This window comes from Neophocaena asiaeorientalis, unplaced genomic scaffold, assembly GCF_003031525.2.
Source record: "Neophocaena asiaeorientalis asiaeorientalis breed wild unplaced genomic scaffold, Neophocaena_asiaeorientalis_V1.1 scaffold7, whole genome shotgun sequence".
NCBI lineage: Eukaryota > Metazoa > Chordata > Mammalia > Artiodactyla > Phocoenidae > Neophocaena > Neophocaena asiaeorientalis.
In genome coordinates, this window is record NW_020185337.1 from 3,570,750 (window position 1) to 3,591,313 (window position 20,564).

The 20,564-nt window shown below is 38.6% G+C and overlaps 1 protein-coding gene across 1 annotated transcript in view; it reads left to right on the plus strand.

Moving 5' to 3' along the window:
• The first annotated feature begins 6 nt into the window (after positions 1–6).
• OTUD4 (OTU deubiquitinase 4) overlaps positions 7–20,564 on the plus strand; it is a 41,226-nt gene continuing 20,668 nt past the window's right edge. The window contains exons 1-10 of the mRNA XM_024736078.1: positions 7–151; positions 4,380–4,463; positions 7,646–7,696; positions 13,326–13,372; positions 14,074–14,146; positions 15,292–15,373; positions 17,021–17,153; positions 19,671–19,728; positions 19,971–20,088; positions 20,185–20,249. Of these exons, the coding sequence (XP_024591846.1) occupies positions 65–151; positions 4,380–4,463; positions 7,646–7,696; positions 13,326–13,372; positions 14,074–14,146; positions 15,292–15,373; positions 17,021–17,153; positions 19,671–19,728; positions 19,971–20,088; positions 20,185–20,249 (798 nt within the window). The 5' untranslated portion in view covers positions 7–64. The remainder of the gene's footprint in view (positions 152–4,379; positions 4,464–7,645; positions 7,697–13,325; positions 13,373–14,073; positions 14,147–15,291; positions 15,374–17,020; positions 17,154–19,670; positions 19,729–19,970; positions 20,089–20,184; positions 20,250–20,564) is intronic.

Consider the following 20,564-nt stretch of genomic DNA (forward strand, 5'->3'; position numbering starts at 1 on the left):
GGCCGTCGGCGCCCCAGACGGCGGCGACCAGGGCGGTGCGGCGCTCCGGGAAGACGCGACGCCCATGGACGCCTATCTGCGGAAACTGGGCTTGTATCGGAAACTGGTCGCCAAGGACGGGTCGTGCCTGTTCCGGGCCGTGGCGGAGCAGGTAATGGGGCGGGGACCGGCGCGGGGAGGCTGCGGGATCGGGTGGGAAGCGGCGGGCGGGCCGGGCCGCCTACCTCCCGGGCTGCGCGTGGCCCCGGCGTCCTCACAGCGGCCCATTGTCGCGCCGGAACCGGACGCTGCTCCGGGTCTGGAAGCTCTAAACCGAAACTTAAAGACCTGTAAATTATCTGGGTGTCGTCCCTGCTGGCGAAGAGGTAATGAGTTGAGGCCAGCCCGTGAGGCCCGCGGAGAGCCTTGTACCCTTGCTTGATGGCTGGCGACAGGGCGAAATGTTCTTTTCCCCTCCTCTTGGTTTTATAAGCACAGAGTTCCCACCAGTAAACCGAATGTTTCCTAGAGGAGGTGGTGCACCAGACTTAACTCGCGGAACATGATTTTTTTTTTCCTGTTGCTGGACTTTGGAACGGGGGGTAGTCAAGCCCGCCTATGTCAGCTTGAATCAGAAGGCGGAAAATGTACAGTTTGGGAAAGCCAGACTTTGGAAAAGGTAGAATGTTTGCAAAGAATTGTCTTTGAGCAGATTCCACTCTTTTTTTTAATGCTCTGCAAGGCCGTGTAGGTGTACTAAAAATAATTGACTTAAAAATAAAGTCTGTTTTGGAGTTGGTAGTAGGAAGGAAGGGTATATCTGAAGTTCTTTAGGCCCTTGGCCGAATTTTTCCTCCTTAATGGTCAAAATCACTTCCTAACACAGTTGTTGGGAAGATGTTTCTGATTTTTTTTCTTTTTTTGTAAGAGAGCTTATTCCCTGTTATATAATACTGTAGTTGGTAGGTATGCAGTCAGCAAAACCCATCCTGTATTGAAAAATAGCTGTTGAAATAGTTGGACAAAAGTTTCACATTACTGCCCTGGTGTGTATTTCCTACCGTTCACAGTTTGCTTTCCTTTGGCCTAAGGTCCACCCCTCCCGTCTCCTCCCCACCTTTGGAGTTTTTCTGTTTCTCTTTCTCTCACCTTTTTTGAATGCTAAGTAGCTTTCACAATTTCTATTTGTGAGTAAATGTTTTACTTAACATCTGTAGACCAGTCTATTCTTATTTTTTTCAATATCCAAAGGCCAGCCATTTATTTTCCAAAGGCCCTCGTTTTCACATTAGTAGCATAACATCATTTTTTTTTTTAAACAAGAAATGGATTTAGCAAAGGTCCAAACCTTTGCATTTTGTTGCAGGCATTGTCATTCAAACATTCTTCTCAAAGCTTCCCAAATCGAGCTCTTTTTTAGTTCAATAGATGTCTCTTATTTTTAGAATTTTAGGATGTGCTAATGTTGCTTTGGGATATGTTCACACAAACACATCCCAGTCTTTACTATCAGAAGGTAAACAGTCTGTCCCATTCGTGAGTTTCCTGGATCTCCATCTGTCCTGCTTCCTCTGCCTCAGCCTCTCTGGACTCCTTAGCACCTCCAGAAGCAGAAGGAAGAGGTGGAAGTGAATTCAGTCCCTATTGATACATATTGTTAGCTCTAGCAAGAATTTGGTAAGGAAGGAGGGGGAAACAAATAGAAATAAGGGAAGTATGGTGCTTATTTGGAGTTGGATTATCTACATCCTAGTTTATGCTGAAGCAGAAAGGTGTGTCTGGTTTCAGTACTACATGCTGTAGATAATTGGCAAACTTGATTATACAGAATCTCTATTTTTAAGTAGAAAGGAACAAGAGCTAGCTGGTTACACTAAGAACTCATTGCTAACATCAGCTAACACATTTTTATTGTATCTTATTGTGATGGGATTTAAGTTAGGCATAAGGGGCTATCCCTTCCAATTAGGTGATTCTGACTTTTAGTATACTGAGCTTTTAGAAAGCTTAATACTGTGACTCTTGGGGGCAGCTCAGTTCTTCAGTAGACAAGGACCAAGGGTAATAGCCTTCATGGCCAAAGGCAGTGTGTGCGTTGCAGGGGGAGGCGGAGGACAGTAACAGACAGCAGCCTCAGGCTGCCCTTTAAAAATGTATACAGAGGATTTACTTTTTTGCCAACGATTTTCTCCAATAATATCAAAATAATTATAATTTCTAACAAGGAGTCACAGTAAGTAATCTAAGTGGCGGTCTTTGGCGGGGGGCATGGAGAGGGAGAGACTTGAATTAGCAGGAGTCTTTCCCTCCAAATTACCTGATTTAGATAGGCTCTTCCCTTTTTACAGTTCTGGACGTGGGCCTACAGGAGGCCTGACCTGAATCAGCTCTGTGGCCCTAGAGCTAAAAATAGGGCGCTCTTAGAGGACTTGGAGAAGCAGTGCGTCTCGGCCTTTCTCAGTGTTTATCATCGTCTGCCCTGAGTAAAGATTGGAAAGCCTCCTATTTCTAGCTTATTTTCACGTATACAATGATTTGCAAAGATATTTGTCATACCATTTGAATTCTTCCTGAGTGTCCTTGAACTCGCACAGTATTACGCTTTTTAAACAGTTGTCATTTAACCTTGCTTCTCTTAACAGTGCTTGGCTTTGTAAAGCCCCGGCACCCCGCACTTGATCAGAAGTTGCTGAGAGTTTTGCTTCTGAGTAACAGGTTCAGATTTCATGTGCTAATAAAATCTTTGTTAAAAGAGGAGAAAAAACAAGAGATATGCCTGTCATTGTTTTTGGTGGAAAATAAGCTTTATTCACTTATGTCTGCCACCTGTTGCTAGGTAAATGGCTTTAAGACTAGCTCCACTTTACTAATGGCAGGAAAGCCTGATCGGATGACACTGTGGTTTACTCAGACTAATACGTTGATTCATAATAGTGTCTAGCATAGCTTCTGTGAAGGAAGTGTTGCTAAATTGTCATTTGTTGAATTGGCAAAAACATTGTGTGGTGGTTATTTTTTCTACTACTCAAATCTACTACTATTTGGGTAGTCCTTCCAGTGCTGGAAGCTTAGAATATGTGAGGATGCTTTTTTGTAGTACCCAAGACAACAATATCGGCATACTCTGTTAAGCTGGAAAACCAGCTAGTATGCTGAAGACAAGTTCATTGCTCACCTCAGCTAGTGCATCTTCAGTGTGTCTCAGTGTGCAGGGACCTGCTAGCTGTCTAAACAGTTGTGCCTTTGGTTCTGTGGGTATAAATGAGCCCTGGCTGTTGCCCACAGTGACCTGTAGAATGTGCAGCTGGAGCTTCCCTTCTCCTGAATTCTCTGCTCACCCTGAACATAAGGGAGAATCACTCAATTGGAACTATAACTCTTAAAGTTACTTTATAATAATAGAAATTCTCAAGAGGCCTTGAGAGTAGTTTGAGATGTGATTATTTTATATGTTAGCTTTTTTTCTCCTACCTTGACCTTGTAGAGTACCAGGAATACCTTTGTTTGAGACACCTACTTATAGAAAAAAAAAAAATCTTTTTAGCATGGTAGTTAAGCCAAAGGGTTTCAAACCAAAGCTTTAGACTTTTAGTAAGAGACAAAATGCCAGTAAGTTATTCTTTTGTTGAACTAGTTGTTTAACAGAAGAAAACAGAGGCTACAAAGTGGGAGGATTTGGATCATCTTTATAGTATGACTTATTTCAGGTGGTGCTTTAAGATTTGGGGCAAAAGAGCAAGTTTCAAGGCTGTTGGGGTGACAGCACACCGGGGCATGTTTGCATCCTGTGTGTTGCTCCCTGGATGTTCTTTCAAGAATCATGTAAGCTTGACAGCTGAAGGATTTAAGAATGAGTGCCTTAAGTTTTCTGAAACCACGGTGGACTTAAATTTATACATAAGGCAAATAGTTCAAAATTACCGGGAAGAAGAAATTTATCTCTTATGGGCATAAAGCCTCAAAGACGATTTTTGTTTAAGTTTCCTGTTTGTTCTCTTTTGCAACAAGCATAGGATGAGGCTAAGCCCTGCATTGCAGGAATTCTGTTAGCCTTGCTTTGTGAAGAGCAAAGTTATAGTAGAGGGCTGGCCAGGAGAGGAAAGTGTCTGAAGTTTGCAAAGATTTCCCCAAAGGAGTAATTTCAGTGACTTAAAGGAGAAATGGGAATAAGCTCTTTATAGAGTGACATCTGGCTTAAGTACTGCTGTTTGTATGTGTCGTGTCATCTCTCTGGTTAGTGGAAGAGGTGGGAACGAATAAAGAGCTAGAAATGATAGAAAGGGAAAGGGAGACTGATGTCTTCTGGTTGTGAGGTTATGTTGGGTGTGAAAGAAGGCACTAGGTCGTAGCTTGAATCTTCTAACAAAGCGCTTGACGGTGTGCTGCTCTTTCCTCTGCAGGTGCTGCACTCTCAGTCTCGCCATGTTGAAGTCAGAATGGCCTGTATTCATTATCTTCGAGAGAACCGAGAGAAATTTGAAGCGGTAATTTGTAATTTTAAACATGTAATGGTGTGTTGACTTATATTTACATTTTAGCCTTTAGAATGGTCTAGTGGGAATTTCACGGGGGATCTTAATGCAGGTTTTGAAAATAACCCTTTTAAAAAAGAACTGCTGGGCTTCCCTGGTGACACAGTAGTTAAGAATCCGCCTGCCAAGGCAGGGGACACGGGTTCGAGCCCTGGTCCGGGAAGATCCCACATGCCATGGAGCAACTAAGCCCGTGCTCCACAACTACTGAAGCCCGCGTGCCTAGAGCCCGTGCTCCGCAACAAGAAAAGCCACTGCGATGAGAAGCCCGCAAACCACAACGAAGAGTAGCCCCCGCTCACTACAACTAGAGAAAGCCCGCATGCAGCAACGAAGACCCAGTGCAGCCTAAAATAAATAAAAATTTTTTAAAAAACTGCTTTTTGGAATTCAAATCCAGTTACAGCTGTGATTTTTTTTTTTTTAAGGCCCTTTTGTGGTATTCATTTATTCAGACATTTAGAAAGCTTCTGTGACAGATGGGTCACTGAGCTGTGGAGGCTGGAAGGATGACTTAGGCAGGACCCTTGTGTATTAGGAGTGAGCTTTGTCGGATGTGATCAGGGAGTAAGGTCTTGTGGTTAACAGTTTTCCGTGATGGGCGACCCCATGTGAATTGTAAAAATTGCACACTGAGGGTATAAGACATATGCTTAGCACAGCTAGAGTTGAGCCTTTGATTTTATCAGGAGGCATTTATACATTTTTAATTTTCAGGGTTCATCATTGTGAACTACCTATCAAAACATTGTAATTATGTGAATAATGATGAGTAGTTAATAGAATGTAGTATAGTTAATTAGTAGTTAACAGAATATCAACTTACTGTAATTTTCTCAGTAGTGTGTAGTAGGCTGTGAAATAATGCCACAGTGACCTGTTTTCATTTTACATTGAAAGCCTTATAGGATTGACTAGTTATTGGTTTTATGACTAGAATTATCATCTGACAACTTTCAGCGGTATTTCCCCCCCGTTGACTGCCAGAAGAACATTTGACACTTTGCATATAACTCAGTTCCAAGACTTAATAGGTAAATAATGTTTAGATGTGTTCTTGGGTTAGAGTTCCTATTTTCAAGCAAAATTTTATTACTGGTGGCATTTTTCTGGGTGCCATGTTATAAGATGGACAGTAATATATTCCAGGAAGGAGAGGTACCTGCTTGATCAGGAGATTTGAAAACTTGTTTTCTTAATAAAAAGCTGGTAGTGTGGAGGCTAGATAAGAGAGTATTATAGCAGAGAGGAGGGCAGGGGAGTGGAGTGGTCCTTGAGTATTTGAAGAAATTACAGGTGAATTAGTTATTACTGTTATTGGCTGCTGCTGACAACAGTGGAAATTGTTAACATTGGTTGAGCGTTTACTGTCAGCCAGCAGGCGTTGTTTTAAGTGCTTTGCATATATTTATTTAACTCTACCATCCGAGGTTGAAAGTTCCAAGGGGGAAAGTTTTGCTCTCCTTATAATGAATACTTCTAACAGTTTCTATTGGCCAGAATTGGAAAAGACTCTCATGGGAAGAAGGGTGTGCCTTTTTACTGACCATGGTTAGTTGGGGCCTAGATGAATACTTTCTGATTAGAAAGGAGGATCTCAGATTGGATGCAGGCTTGTGTCAGAACATGGCTTAGGTCTTTTGCAACTTTAAATGGTTCTGTGGGGTTGTTTTATTTTTTTTAAGTCTATAGATAATCAACTAATACAGAACAGTAGCCTCTGATTGGTGGGATATTTGAAATATGTGGCTATTTTATTACAAGTCTGTGTTGAACCTTAGGATACTTTTTGGAAATTTGACAGTATACAATCTATAAAGGAATTAATCTCCGTCTTAAAAAAAATCCATGGGGGGCTTCCCTAGTGGCGCAGTGGTTGAGCATCTGCCTGCCAATGCAGGGGACACGGGTTCGAGCCCTGGTCTGGGAAGATCCCACATGCCGCGGAGCAACTGGGCCCGTGAGCCACAACTACTGAGCCTGCGCGTCTGGAGCCTGTGCTCTGCAACAAGAGAGGCTGCGATAGTGAGAGGCCCGTGCACAGCGATGAAGAGTGGCCCCCGCTCGCACAGAAACGAAGACCCAACACAGCCCCCCCCCCCAAAAAAAATATATATATACATAAAAAAAAAAAAAGATGGGGGGGGCTGAGGAATGGAAAAATAAAATGTGGTCCATTCACACAGTGGGATATTATTAAAAAAAAAAAATCCATGGGCATTTAAAAGATTTTTATAGACCGGGGAGTATATTTTAATGGTTTTAAGTGTATCACTTTGTTAAATTAACTGAGACTAATTTAAATAAAATTGAATTTGGTGTTTCAGATAAATGTCTTTTTAGATCTTTCAGTTAACTTAGTGGAATTGCTGTGAGAAAAGCAAAAAACATTATTATATAGCTTGAATAAACTCAGTTTTTTTATATTTTAAAGTAACAATGAAGCAGGCCATATTAGAAAAATCTTGTTGATTCTTCAAAAGAGCTTTAGCATTATTAGTTCTCGTCCTTGTTTTTAGTATAACTGACCTAAGAGAGAATGAATATTCATATCTATTAGTAAACTAATATTTCTTAGCTAGTGCATCTGTCTTTAATTATCTTCTAAGCATTGGCCATTACCAGGTTTGTCTTTAAGTGATGCTTTTATCATGTAATTTCTCTGTTCACAGTGTCACCTGCTGGGACCTTGAACTGTCTTCTCCCTAAGTCTGATAGTCCCGCCTGGGCCCCAGGCTCTCTGTGAATAGGTGTGCAGTTGCGTTCCTCTCTCACTGCACTCACCCCACCGAGTGGCCTTGCTCCTGCTGGCCAGGTGGCTCCTGTCTTCCCAACACAGTGCTTGCTCTCCACCGCTTCCTCATGAAGCTGTCCCTGTGCCCATCCAGATCCTGTCCAGGAAATGTTTCCGGGCAGTGTTTCCTTCTTTAAATTCTTTTGTGTGTTTATGATGTTTTCTTAATGATGTATGTATTTTCATAATTAGATTTTATCTGTGCGTGTGTGTATATATAATATATATATTTTAGTATTACTGATGTATCCAAGGTTTGTGTAAAAATTCAGTAATTCACAGTGAAGAGATTAACTTTTGCTTCAATGTATTTGTAATAGACTTTTTTCTCTTTTTGCAGTTTATAGAAGGGTCATTTGAAGAATATTTAAAGCGTTTGGAAAATCCACAGGTATGCAGTAATCTTCTGACGTATTTCTGTTTTTTAGATGTTAAATAATGTATTCAAAATTCATTACGAGAGATTAATATTACAGTGTATGGAGGGGTTTCCTTATAAACATTTACTATCTTAGGTGCACGTTTTATGCAGCATTTAATTGGAAGACAGTTGGAGCTGTGTACTGTGCACTGTTGCCTCACTAAAGACAGTCGTGCTCTCTTTATCTGTCATAATGGCATAAAAGACCTGAAATAACGGTGCTGATGATTTCCAGGGTGCAGTGTTGGTATGTGTATGGGACTTGGTGGACAGGGCAATATTTGATTGCTTCCTTAGGCAACTGAGAAGACAGTTTCTTTTATGGAGGTTCTATTCCCCATAGAATGGTCAGTGTGAGAAGTAGGAAGAGACCGTTGGGAGTAAAAGGACAGCACTTTCCCACCAGGTCCCATTGCCAGCACTGCCTCAGTCATTTTGAAGTTAAAAGAATTTTTCCTTTTTTTTTCTTCTGCTGTCAAAACTAATGTTCTTTGTGTAAAAATCCAAATGTTAATGGCATGCCATGTAGAATGTTCCCTCATCCCCGGAGGTAATCGCTGTTAAGTTTAAAATGACATTACCAAAGGAAAAAGCTAAGAGAAGGAGTCAGATAGGGAGGAAAGGGAATAATAACATAGGAATAGGGTGTTTGATCAATGTTGGGTGTCTCCCTTCAATTCCCTAACTCTAATTTGAGTGCTTGTTGTGGGCCAAGAATGGCCAGGCACCCGGGAGGCAGAGGTAACTGGGATTTGGATGCTGTTCTCAGGAGTTTCCCTATAGTAGGGAACATCTCATACCAGTGAGAAGGTACATGTGTCGTAAGAAGTATAGGTATGATGCTGTAGGCATTCAATTTTATTCCTGGCTGGGTAGGCAAAGCAGGAGTTTGAGAGTAAGAGGGCACTGGAACTCTGAAGAGCTTCTGGATAAGAAATGCCTAGGGTGAAGGGCATTTCCAGGTAGTGAAAATTGTGTACAAGACAGATAAAGAAAGCAGTTGGGTTTGTGTGGAGCACGGAGCACGCGAAGGTGGGAGGTGGTGAGAAATGTCCGAGGGCAGGCTGCGGTGAGCTCACGGGAGAGCATCACTGCCAGCCTCATTAGCTTGGAGCTGATACTTGAGGCCAGCATTTCTCAAAGCATTGCCTACAGGCCATTGCATCAGGAAAAATGCAGATCCCTGGCCTCTTTTCCAGACCCAAATCTAAGTCTCTGCGCCTGGGGCCTGAGAATCTGGCATTGGGAAGTTTTTCAAGTTTTTTGAGGCAGGAAGTGAGTTATGTTTTGTTCACTGCTTTGAAGTGAGAATAGTGCCTGGTGTTTTTGTTAGCTGGATGGATGGATGGATGAAAGAATCTTGTGTAAAGGTAGTTTGGAGGTGGATGAGACCAGAGGCAGGAAGACTAGTTCCAGTGGTTTTGAAAAATTGTTTAATACACGGAGAAGTGGGCATACTATAGTAAGTGTAAAAAAAGGAAAATAAGTATGGTATCACTCCAGTTTTGGTGACAAATACCCTCTGAAGATCTTTTCTCTAAATCCACTCAAGACTACACTTTTATTTCCGTGATTTTGAAACTGAGTTTTGCCCACAAAAATGGACACAAATTCATTTTCCTGAAGTTTGTAGTTTTTTCCTCTTAGTTTATAAGCCTCTTTGAAGGCAAGAATTATATATTTTGTTGCTTTTGGACTTCCCGTGGTTACCTGTCAATTTGGGGTGCCTGATTGATCAGTTTGTGTGTGTTGAGTGCATGTTAAAGCCGTATTGCATTATATGTAACAGGTAGGAAAGATTAAACACCAGAATGTTAACAGTTCTCTCTAGGTAGTAGTACTACTGGTGATTTTTGTTTCCTTTGTAGAATATGAAGGAAACAACAAAGACCGTTTATTAATTTTTAATCAGAAAAAAAAACCCCACGGTGTCATTTTATAGTCATCTTTGTGCAGCAGTTCAGGCTCTTGGGCTATGAGGGTCCGAGAAAGGACAGCAGAGACATAGTGGGAGTGGAGAGAAGGGGACAGAGGGAGGAAATGAGGCAGTGTGAACTGAACTGAGACTGATGGGGGCGGTCTGCAGGAGCAGGGAGGGCAGGTTGCTGCGATTTTGCACGTGGGACAGGTGTTTCCTTCCCAGGGTGCTGGCCAGCCAGATTTGTTACCCTTAGGGCACCCCCTCCCCAATCCGGTCAAACCTCCTCCAGGTGTTTCGGGTACCAAACAGGGCAGTCGTTTGTTCTTCATTATTAGCAATAAATATTTATGTCTTCCTTTGTTTCTCTTTCTCCCTGACATATGGAATGTATGAAATGAAAAGAGAAATACAGTTGATGGATAAACTCCATTGCTTCATCCAATTCTCAGATAAAGCATCTTTCTCCTTTTACTTAAAAATACCAGTGGAACATTTTGAAAAATGCCTCCGACTTTTTGCAAGAATAGATTTTTGTCAGCTTTACGTAGGTGAAATTGACATACGGTACATTTTTAAGCTTATAATTTGGTGAAAGTTGACAGATGCATACAGTTGTGTGACTGCCCACAGACATCGTACAGGACGTTTCCATCACCCCACAGAGTTTCTCATGCCCTCCTTCTGCACTTAATCCCCCCATCCCCATATCCACTGATGTATTACGTTTTGCCTTTTCTAGACCAAAAAAAATGGAATGATATAGTTTATAGTCTTATATGGCTGGCTTCTTTCGCTTAGCATAATGGAAACATTTTGAGATTCATCCGTGTTGTGTGTATCAGTAGTTCCTTTTTTTTTTTTTTCTTTTCTGCGGTACGCGGGCCTCTCACTGTTGTGGCCTCTCCCGTTGCGGAGCAGAGGCTCCGGACGCGCAGGCTCAGCGGCCATGGCTCAAGGGCCCAGCCGCTCCGCGGCATGTGGGATATTCCTGGACCGGGGCCCGAACCTGTGTCCCCTGCATCGGCAGGTGGACTCTCAACCACTGCGCCACCAGGGAAGCCCCGGTAGTTCCTTTTTATTGCTGAGTGGTCATTCTCTGTGTGGATGTACTGCAGTTTGTTTAGCAGTTTACCAGTTGATGGATATTTGAGTTCTTTCCAGTTTGTGGCTGTTATGATTAAAGCTGCTAAGAATATTTGCTTGCAAGTCTTTCTGTGGGCATGTTTTCTTTTCTCTTGGATTAATACGACTGGGAGTGGAAATGCTGGATCATATGGTAAATTTATGTTTAACTTAATGAGAAATTGCCAATCTGTTTTCCAAAGTGGCTATGCCATTTTGCTTTCTCATTAGCAATATATGAGAATTCCAATTGCTCTACATCTTCCTCAACACTCAGTATGCTCAGCCTTTTAAATTGTAGCTGTGTTGGTGGTTGTATAGTAGTATCTCATTGTGATCTTAACTTGCATTTCTCTAGTAATGTTGAGAATCTTTTCATGTGTTTATTTGCCATCCATATATCTTTGTTGGTGAAATGTCTATTCATAGATTTTGTCTTTTTTTTTATTACGTTGTTTTTATTGAATTATAAGAGTACTTTATATTGAGTATAAATTCTGTACTGGATATATATTCTTCAGTATTTTCTTCCAGTTTGTATCTTGTCTTTTAGTGGTCTTAATAGTGTCTTTTGAGGAACAAAAGTTTGCTTTGACGACTATTTAAGAACATTTAAATTAGTTTTTTTGATACAATGTAGTTCTTGAGTTAAAGTAGATTTTGTAGACACGATGTGCTCTTACCCACAATGAGGAAGTAGATTAAACATCATACAGAGTGCTGAGTAAATAAAATTATGGCCTTAAGGTAGAAGATACTGATAGAACATAGATTTTTTTTTTTAATAATTAAAAATTGACCCTGGTTAGAGAAGACAAGAAGATACAATAGACAAGAAGATAATTCATATATCACATATGATAGATATGTGTACTTAACCAGACTACAACAGAATTTATTCTGAAGATTAAATATTTATAAAATGATACATTATTTGAGAGGTGGTATTTTGTTGACACTAGTAGAATAGTTTTCCATTTTCTAAAGTGGATATATGGATTCTGCATAAAGTGGACATAGCTTGTGTTTGTGATCTAAGCAGACTGGTTTCAGGGAAGGATTTCCTCTATACCAGAGGGTATCTTTTGTAGCAGTTTATGAGAAGCTGGGATTGTTGGGCAGAGGCCTATTTTAAGAAGTCTATTTTAATATATGGCACCCATTTCATTTTGAAAAACAGAGCCAACTTTTGCGAACTATTAAAGTGTAGAGTCTTTGGGGGAAAGATGATTCTTTTCTGAGAGATCAAACCATCCTCTTAAAATCTTTCCGTATCTCAAATTTGTTTTCTTTGAAGGAGAAAGTAGCAGCATTCATTTACCATAGCTCATTATTTTTAGTAACTCTTGGTATTAAGTCTTCACTAATTTCACAAGTAGTTTAGGAATACATTCTCATGGTGAAAGATTTAATACAGAATGAAGAGTGAAAATCTTTACATTGCCCTCATCTTGAACTTCCTGTCTCCGCTGTCAACTTAGGATATATCCTTCGAGACCTCTTTCTATGAATATATGTATTTTTTGTTTTGCACAATAGGATTATTTCACCAACTTACTTTTTACACATAATAGTCTGAGTGATATTTCCAAGTCAGTTCATCATTCTTTTTGATGATTGCATGATGTTTCCATACATAGTTTGGATGAACCGTAAAATTATTTAATTATTCCTTATCTATTAGTGGAATCTTGGGGCTATCTTTAAAAAAGTTTTTTAAACTATTACAAATAGCTATAGTGGACATCCTTGTGGACATATGAAATACTTTTCATCCTTGTGGACGTATGAAATACTACACTTTTGTGGACGTATGAAATATTTCTTTAGGATAGATTTTTTTTTTTTTTTTCTTTTTGGCTGTGCTGTACAGCATGCATCCCTGGCCAGGGATCGAACCTGTGCCCCCTGCAGTGGAAGCACAGAGTCTTAACCACTGGACCGCCAGGGAACTCCCTAGGATAGATTTATACAAGTTGAATTGCTGGGTCAAAGAGTATATGGATATTTAAATTTTTGATCTATACTGGCCCTTTCCTTCTGAAAAGCTTAAGGACTTAAAAGATTCCTTTAGTACTAGAACTTCTACCACATGTTAAAGTGATTGCTGGGGCACTGCTTTCTTTGTACCTTCAATCATCCTGAAGAGAAAGGACCTGCCCTTTTTCATCCTTCCTGATTCTTGAGTTCTGCTTTGAGTCCACATCCCGTTTTTCTGGGCACGTATCATGTGCTAGGCTCTGTTCTGGGTGCTAGGTTGGAGGGCAGAGTCTTTGCCTTAACAAGTTCTCAACTTAGAGATGCTACTCCGTCATCTTGCCACATCAATAGGAACTCTTATTCTAGCTCTGTTACTAAGGATTTTTGCGACAGAAACTTGGGCTGCTTTTTAGTATATGTTATTATAGCCTGTTTTATAGAAATGTTTTTATAGTATTCATAATACTAACAATATTGAGCTTTTCTAGCTAATTAGATATGTCATATAAAGATATGTATTAAGGTGTTGTAAAAAGTAGGAGACATTTATGTGCCAACTTCTTTTGTTCAATACAGGAATGGGTTGGACAAGTGGAAATAAGTGCCCTTTCTCTTATGTACAGGTGAGCACTGTAATAATGTAGGTAAACAAAAATAAAGTCAGTGGGAAATTAACGTGTTCCATTGTAGTCAAGTTGTTAAAATAGCAAAGCAGTTTTATGCCTTGGTTGTAAAGCACCTTTTCTAATGTTCTGCTTTTTTAATTGCATCAGTTAGATTTTGACATTTAGGTATCAATGTATAGAGATTTTAATTTTCCAAATATTTTTGGAATGGAATATAAAAATTTTTCCAGGCCTATAAACTATATCACTTATCATCAGCCTTCTAGAGAAATGATGTCCTACTCTGAAGGCTGGTAGCATTGAACGGCCACTAGAACAAAGGCAAAACACTATATTGTCAATTTTACAACTTTTGCCCATTAGCGGAGCAGGTGAATGCTCTGTTTTTTCTTCTTGAAATGTCCTTATGAATATCATCTTCACAATTCCTCTGGTTTTGAGGTCTACTTTTAGAATTATATCTGAACTTACATATATGCAAATTACATTTAAAATTTAATTTTTTTACGAGGATACTTTTATCTAAGTATGTTACAGCTTAGTTATTCCATTACTATCTTTTGTTCACTGCTCTATTTCCAGTGCCTAGAATATTGCTTGGTGTATACTGGGCTCTTGAGTGAATGAATGAATGAGTGATTAAATCTCAATTCATGAAATATATTTCATCAGAAGTAATTTCTACATGTTATTTTCAGGAAAGATTTTATAATTTACCGGGAACCAAATGTTTCTCCTTCACAAGTAACTGAAAATAATTTTCCTGAAAAGGTAAGAGTTTTTCTAAGTGTTTCTAAAGGATTTAAGTAAAAGAACCACTCAGTTGCCATCTTGACTGCCTAAGCTATAATTTTTAAGTGACTTTTTGAGTTTTTTTAAGTTCCTATTAATCATCCGTGAGTTACATTATTTTGTATTTGTTTTTTCCCACAAATCACTATGTTGAACTCTATCATAACATTTTACTAGAGAAAAAAATTGAGATATTAGTGTATGTGATTAATTAGACTATTACTGTTTTACATCAATATAAACATTAAATAGAAAAATGACTTGTGAAAATGGGTTCTGCAATTGCATCCACAAATACTTTGGTAATGGTGATGTATTTCCCATTGTAAAGATAATTTACTGGCTAAGGTGCTATTATTCAGTCACGAAGCAGAAGCAACTGAAAAATGATGTGAAGCCTAGAAAGGGGACAAAAACATGATTCATTATTAGAGAACTTTGTTTTGGTATCATCCAGGCCAAGTTGAAGTGTCTTATCACCATGCAAATGGTGGTAAGGGGGCCGGGAACTGAGCGAAATAGACTTTATAAGGACTTACAGGTTTCCAAGGTGCTTGGCTCTGGATCTGGCCTTTCCGGTATAATTTTTGGAATATGATGTAATCTAAACAAAATCAGTGTGTATTTTTCTTAGCATAAGTGATTGACTTATGCCAATACTCATAAGGTAATACACATAAGACTTACCTATACACATACAATACACACAAGTGATTGACTCTTTAGAAGGTACTTAAAACTGTAAAGCAGAAAAAATTTACCTTTGATTCTGCTTCTTAGAGGTAAGCATTATTAAAGTAAGGTTTTAGAATATTTTCTTACAGTCTTTTAACCCTCATCTTTAGGTAGTTGAAATCACGTTGTTTTCATATATTGTGTGTGATTTTTGTGATCCCATCAGCATTTCCCCAAGTCATTAGGAACTTTTGATTCATTGGCTGTGTAACATTTCAGCATATGGATGTACCATAGTTGACCACATTGGAGCTTTAGGTTACTTCTAAAATATTCACTTCCTACTAGGAAATTTATGTACTAGTAATTCAGAGATATTAGAGATGTAAGTTGCTATGTAAATGTCATATATGAAGGGCTGAAAAGTGTATTTTATTTTTCCCTTCCAGGTATTACTGTGTTTTTCAAATGGCAATCATTATGATATTGTCTATCCCATAAAGTATAAAGAGAGCTCTGCTGTGTGTCAGTGTAAGTAATCACCCTTGTGCTTACATAGGAAATTTTCTTCCTAAGCATTATAGTCTTAGTGCAAACAAGTCAGGGCAAATGCACTGTTTTGTTGTAAAAATATATTTCTGAGATCCTTAGGTTACCAAAAATGTTAATACTATAATAAAAACTTACTTCAGTAGGGAAAAAAAGGCACTAGTATAGATTAGAGTTTGGCTTGTAAATACAAAGTTATTTTTTCTTGCAGTAATTAATTTCAGTAATAATGATTTGTATGTGTTTTTAAAGCTGTTAGTGTATAGCTTGAAAATCTAAATGACAGAGGAAATCAAGTATTTGATCGTATTTGGCTCTAGACCTGGGTTTCTTGACCTTGGCACTCTTAATATTTTGGGCCGGATAATTCTTTGTTTTGGGGGTTGTTTTGTGCATTGTAGGATGTTTAGTAGTATCTACTCTGTAGATGCCAATAGCTCTCTCTCTCTTCCTTGTGACAACCAAAAATGTCTCCGGATTTTGCCAAGTATTTCCTGGGAGGATAAAATACCCCTTCCTTCCCCAGTTGAGCATTACTGCTGTGGTAGCTCCTTCCTGCCTTCTTAACTTTATCTCCTTTATCATCTGTTATGACAAAGTGCACATGACGCATACAAAGCCGTGGTGCTGGGCATGTGATGGGCATTTTTCCTCTGTTCTTTAGCTGGGGGTGACCGGTAAAGACGTGTGTAATGTAAAATTTTAAATTGATCTATTTGAGATATGGGAGTCTAGCTGTCTGTATCCTGGGCTGTGTCCTCCACCTGTCCCAGCTAGTCAAAATCTGGACATTTCAGCTTTGGGAAGGACAGCTCATGGTGCCTACCTTTCCTGTACTTCTCAGAACCTGTGGTTTGGATGATATTGGGATGGATGCAAGGTGGTCTGTGAGAAAGGGGGTCTCTTGGGGACTCGTTTAGGGGGGTGGGCACCATTGTCGATGAATTCTTCGTGGACTTGTTTGGGTAAGGTTCAAAGTGAGAATCCTGAACTCCCATGTGTAGGTTCTGAATGTTTGGTAATATATATTTCTGTGTTTTCTGGAATTTGTTTTTTTTTTTCTTCTTTTTTTAAAGCAAAGAAGTTGTCTAAATATGCTTCAGTGGCTGCTGAGAATACATTTTACAATGGTTTCTCTTAAGTCCATTATGAAAAGTTAACTTCTTTCTATCAATCTTAATGTTCCTTACGTTTTCCATTCAAGCCTCTTCAGGTTGGGCAGGTTGTGTGACATCTCTAGTTCTCAGTTTCTTCATGTGTACAGTTAGAATAAGAACATTTCACTGTGCTGGCATTAAATATGAAGGTGGTATGTAAAGGCTTAGCACAGTGTGTGGGATGTAGTCATTGCTCACTGTGCATGTTTAATTTTATCATACTTGGTTCAAAGTTGTGATACCTTTTTGTGTTATTGTTAGTTTTAAAAATGTCAGTATATTATATAATGATTTTTGAACTAATTAACTGCAAAGACAGAAATCTAGTTCCTCTCTATCTAGGTAACTTTCTGATTAAATTGTGTTATTGCTCATAAGGTGTTACAGGTATTTAGTTAGGATTTGGAAGCCCGGGCTTTTCAAATGTAAAGTGAGTTAATATTGTGTAACATCTCTCTTTTGTTAATTGCAGCTCTGCTTTATGAATTGTTGTATGAGAAGGTATTTAAAACCGATGTTAGTAAAATCTTGATGGGACTAGACACGTCTGAAGTAGCTGATGAAAACAACAGTGAAATATCAGATTCAGAGGATGACAGTTGCAAGTAAGAGTGAATTTCAGTCCTAAAATATCTTTGTAGTGCCATACAAAGAAACAGTTCAGTAAATGCTCCTGCATGGAGTAGCCTCACATATTGAGGTATTATGGTATTCCTGAAATACAGCAATACAGAAACTTACGCAGTAAATTTCTTTTTTCCTGCCACTAATTTTATCTCATTTCTATTATAGGACCGTTTCTTTTGAAAGTTGATTTTGTTTGTTTCTTTGTTTGGTTTTGCTAAGCATCTATTTCTGTGTAATCGTGATGCACATATCTCTGAAATAGATTTGGTCCTGCCTATATGTGTGTATATTCTAAAATTTTAAGGTTAACCTGTCAATTGTTTACATATCCAGTGATGAAAACGGCCATTTTGATTTCCTTGACTTTCTTTTATTGTTTTCTTTCTTAGATAATGCTGCCTCCTTTTCTTTTTATATAATAAAAATCCCAAGTTGGGGTATAAGTATGTGAACAGCTCTGGATAATGCCTTTGTTTATGTTGCGAATAAACACCTTTTAACTTAGAGTCTGCAGCTTATTTTTCTTTTCCACTTAAGACATATAGGGTAGTGGTTAAGAGCTTGGGCTGTGGACATCCTAACCTGGTTTCATTCCTGGCTTCCTGCCAACTAACTGAACTTGGGGCAAGTTACCTAAATTCACTAAGAAGCCTCAATTCTATAGGTATCAAATGAGGATATATTAGTATTTCTTTAAAGTGGAGAATGTATAAGAATTAAATGAGATAACATGTAGAATGCACAGCCTAGTTCCTAGGTATAGCATCCAACGTATATTAGTTTTTATCAGTGATGTTAAGAAGCTTACTCTGTATTTTATAAGAACCGACCTGTTTCATTCTTGGTGAAGCTAAAAGTATATCATTCCTTTTGTATGAGAGTATGAAAGTACCCGTCATGGTGTCACATACTGTGAAACTAGAGAAAAATAAAATTAAGCCTCAGGATATCTAATTCTTTATTAAGCACTTAAATATATCTCTATTTGTAATTCCCAGCATTTCTTGAATTAAACTGTAGACCCTGATTGAAAATTCGGTTGACTACCATTTTTACATAAGAAAGAAATGAGTCAGATTAAAATCTGGGTCTGCCATTGTAAATTTAATCCTAGAATAGACGAATTAACTTTGCACAGATGGAAATTCTGCTGCATGGTTTTCTCCAGGTGCCTAGTACGATTAAGGCATGTCATTGAGCATAGGGGAATTTTGAGGGAGAATGAATAACTAGCTTGTTGTAGCTTATTAACTTTACTTGGTGTGTGGGGACTTCCAGCAGATGCCCTTTGGTTGCTGCTGCAGTTTTAGCAACAGCTGGGTCTGGGATGGCAGCTGGCAGGTGAAGTAGGCAAAGCGTGGAGTAGAGGCTAGTAAGCTGGAGAAGTGTACCAGGGATGCTGTGCTTATTGTAATGATCAGTTTTCCTCTTTATACTATATTATTGAAGCCCTTGGAACATGGAAGCCTTTCTAATTAATTTTTTCTTGCATTATTAGGATTTCCTTTCACTTGTGTCATGTCTGGCTTAGGGAGGACCAAGCTTCATTTAGGGAAGAATGCTACATAATCATGGCGAGACAGATAGGCATGGTCTGTAATATCCAGGCCCTGTGCTCCTGTGCCTGGATCTCTTCACATTCATATTGATCAATCCTGAAGTATTAGAAATTAGGGTGCTTGTTTAGTCCAGACTCTAAATACTTGGAGTCTCTTAAATATTGCTGCATTTAAGGGTATAGATTTGGAGATTGTCCTAAAGACTAGAGATTGATTTATTAAGGAGGAGGAATTATACGACAGAAGAGTACAGGTAGCCTCTCACCTCATCACCCACTCAACTTGCCATCAACTTGTCCAGCCTCTTGCCTACCCCCGGGTCTTTGCACTTGCTGTCCCTTCTGCTTGGAATACTAAATAGCCTATGGTTTGCTGTCTCATCACATTTAATTCTTTATTGAAAAAGGCATCTTCCTTCATCCCATTTTTTATTATTTGATCCTAGGTCTCAAAAAATTTTTCCTACCTTTTTTCCCCCCAGAGCACTTAGCAGCATTTAACATACTGATTACTTATTTAGTTGTTGTCTACTCTTACCTGATTGTATATCTTGTTGTAGCGGAATATTTTGTTTAATGGAGCCTCATCTATATTTTGAAAGGAAATTTTTACATTAAATGTTTTTATGAACTCAATTATTCTACCAACCCAAATTTCATAGTTTATTTCTGTTTCTCTCTTCTTGATCGAGTCAGTAAGAATTACTGATAAAAATCTTTGATCTATATACATACACACGTAAACATATGTACATATATACATATATATGTATACGTATATATGCACAGTTATACTAAAACTTGTTTGAGCTCCTTGGAATATATAATAGGGTTGAGTTTTTGGAATATAACTGGGATTTTATATGACATTAGAACAAGTTAATTGCATGCAAACATTTTTGTGCTCCTAGTGATGGCTGTATTTCTTCCTTTGTAGGAGTAAAACTACCACTATTAATGATGTGAATGGATTTAAATCTTTGTCAAGTGATCAGGTATTTTTATTTAATGGTTTTTAACTACCTCTTCAGTATAAGAAAGTATATGAATTTATAGTCTTAATTGTTTTTCTCTTTTCTGGTACATTTTCAATAGAGTCAGGATCATCTACTAGTAAGACATTCTTTGGTGGCCTCTTAAACTTTTCTTCTTCATTTGATTTTACTCTTATACATATCTCGAACATGTTTTGAAAGCATTTCTGTGTTGATTGGACTTCCTGACTTTGTTTATTTAGCACCCGAAAAGCAATGGGAACTCTCCTAGCCTTCCTTTGTCTAGAAAGGTTCTTAAGTCACTCAGTCCAGCAGTCTATAGAAATGTGGAATATGAAATTTGGCTGAAGTCTAAACAAGGTGAGTTAAAAAAAGTCTGTGTATTTTCCGTAAATTTGCTTTGAGGCCCTTGGAAATGATTATGTCGACTTGATATAATGCTGCTATTCTTCACAGCGCAACAAAACCATGATTATTCCATTGCTGCTGGCTTACAGTATGAAGCTGGAGACAAATGCCACGTAAGTGATTACGTAGAGGAAGTAGAGATTTTACTTGAAATCTTATTTATTGTAATAGGAATCAAGAAAACAGCTCAAGTTTGGATGTGTTGTTAATTTGGGATTTCAGAATATATTGTATGTACATTTTAATGGTTATAAATACTTAGCTTTTGAATACATTACCAAAGTCAAATATATCTAAAACCATGGCATCCCATCACATGATCTTTAAAACAATTTAGTCTTTGCTATTACTTGCTTCAAAGAAGTAACAGTAACATCTTAGATTTTTAGATATTTTCGTTACAGTTGACAAATAATTTATTGACATTG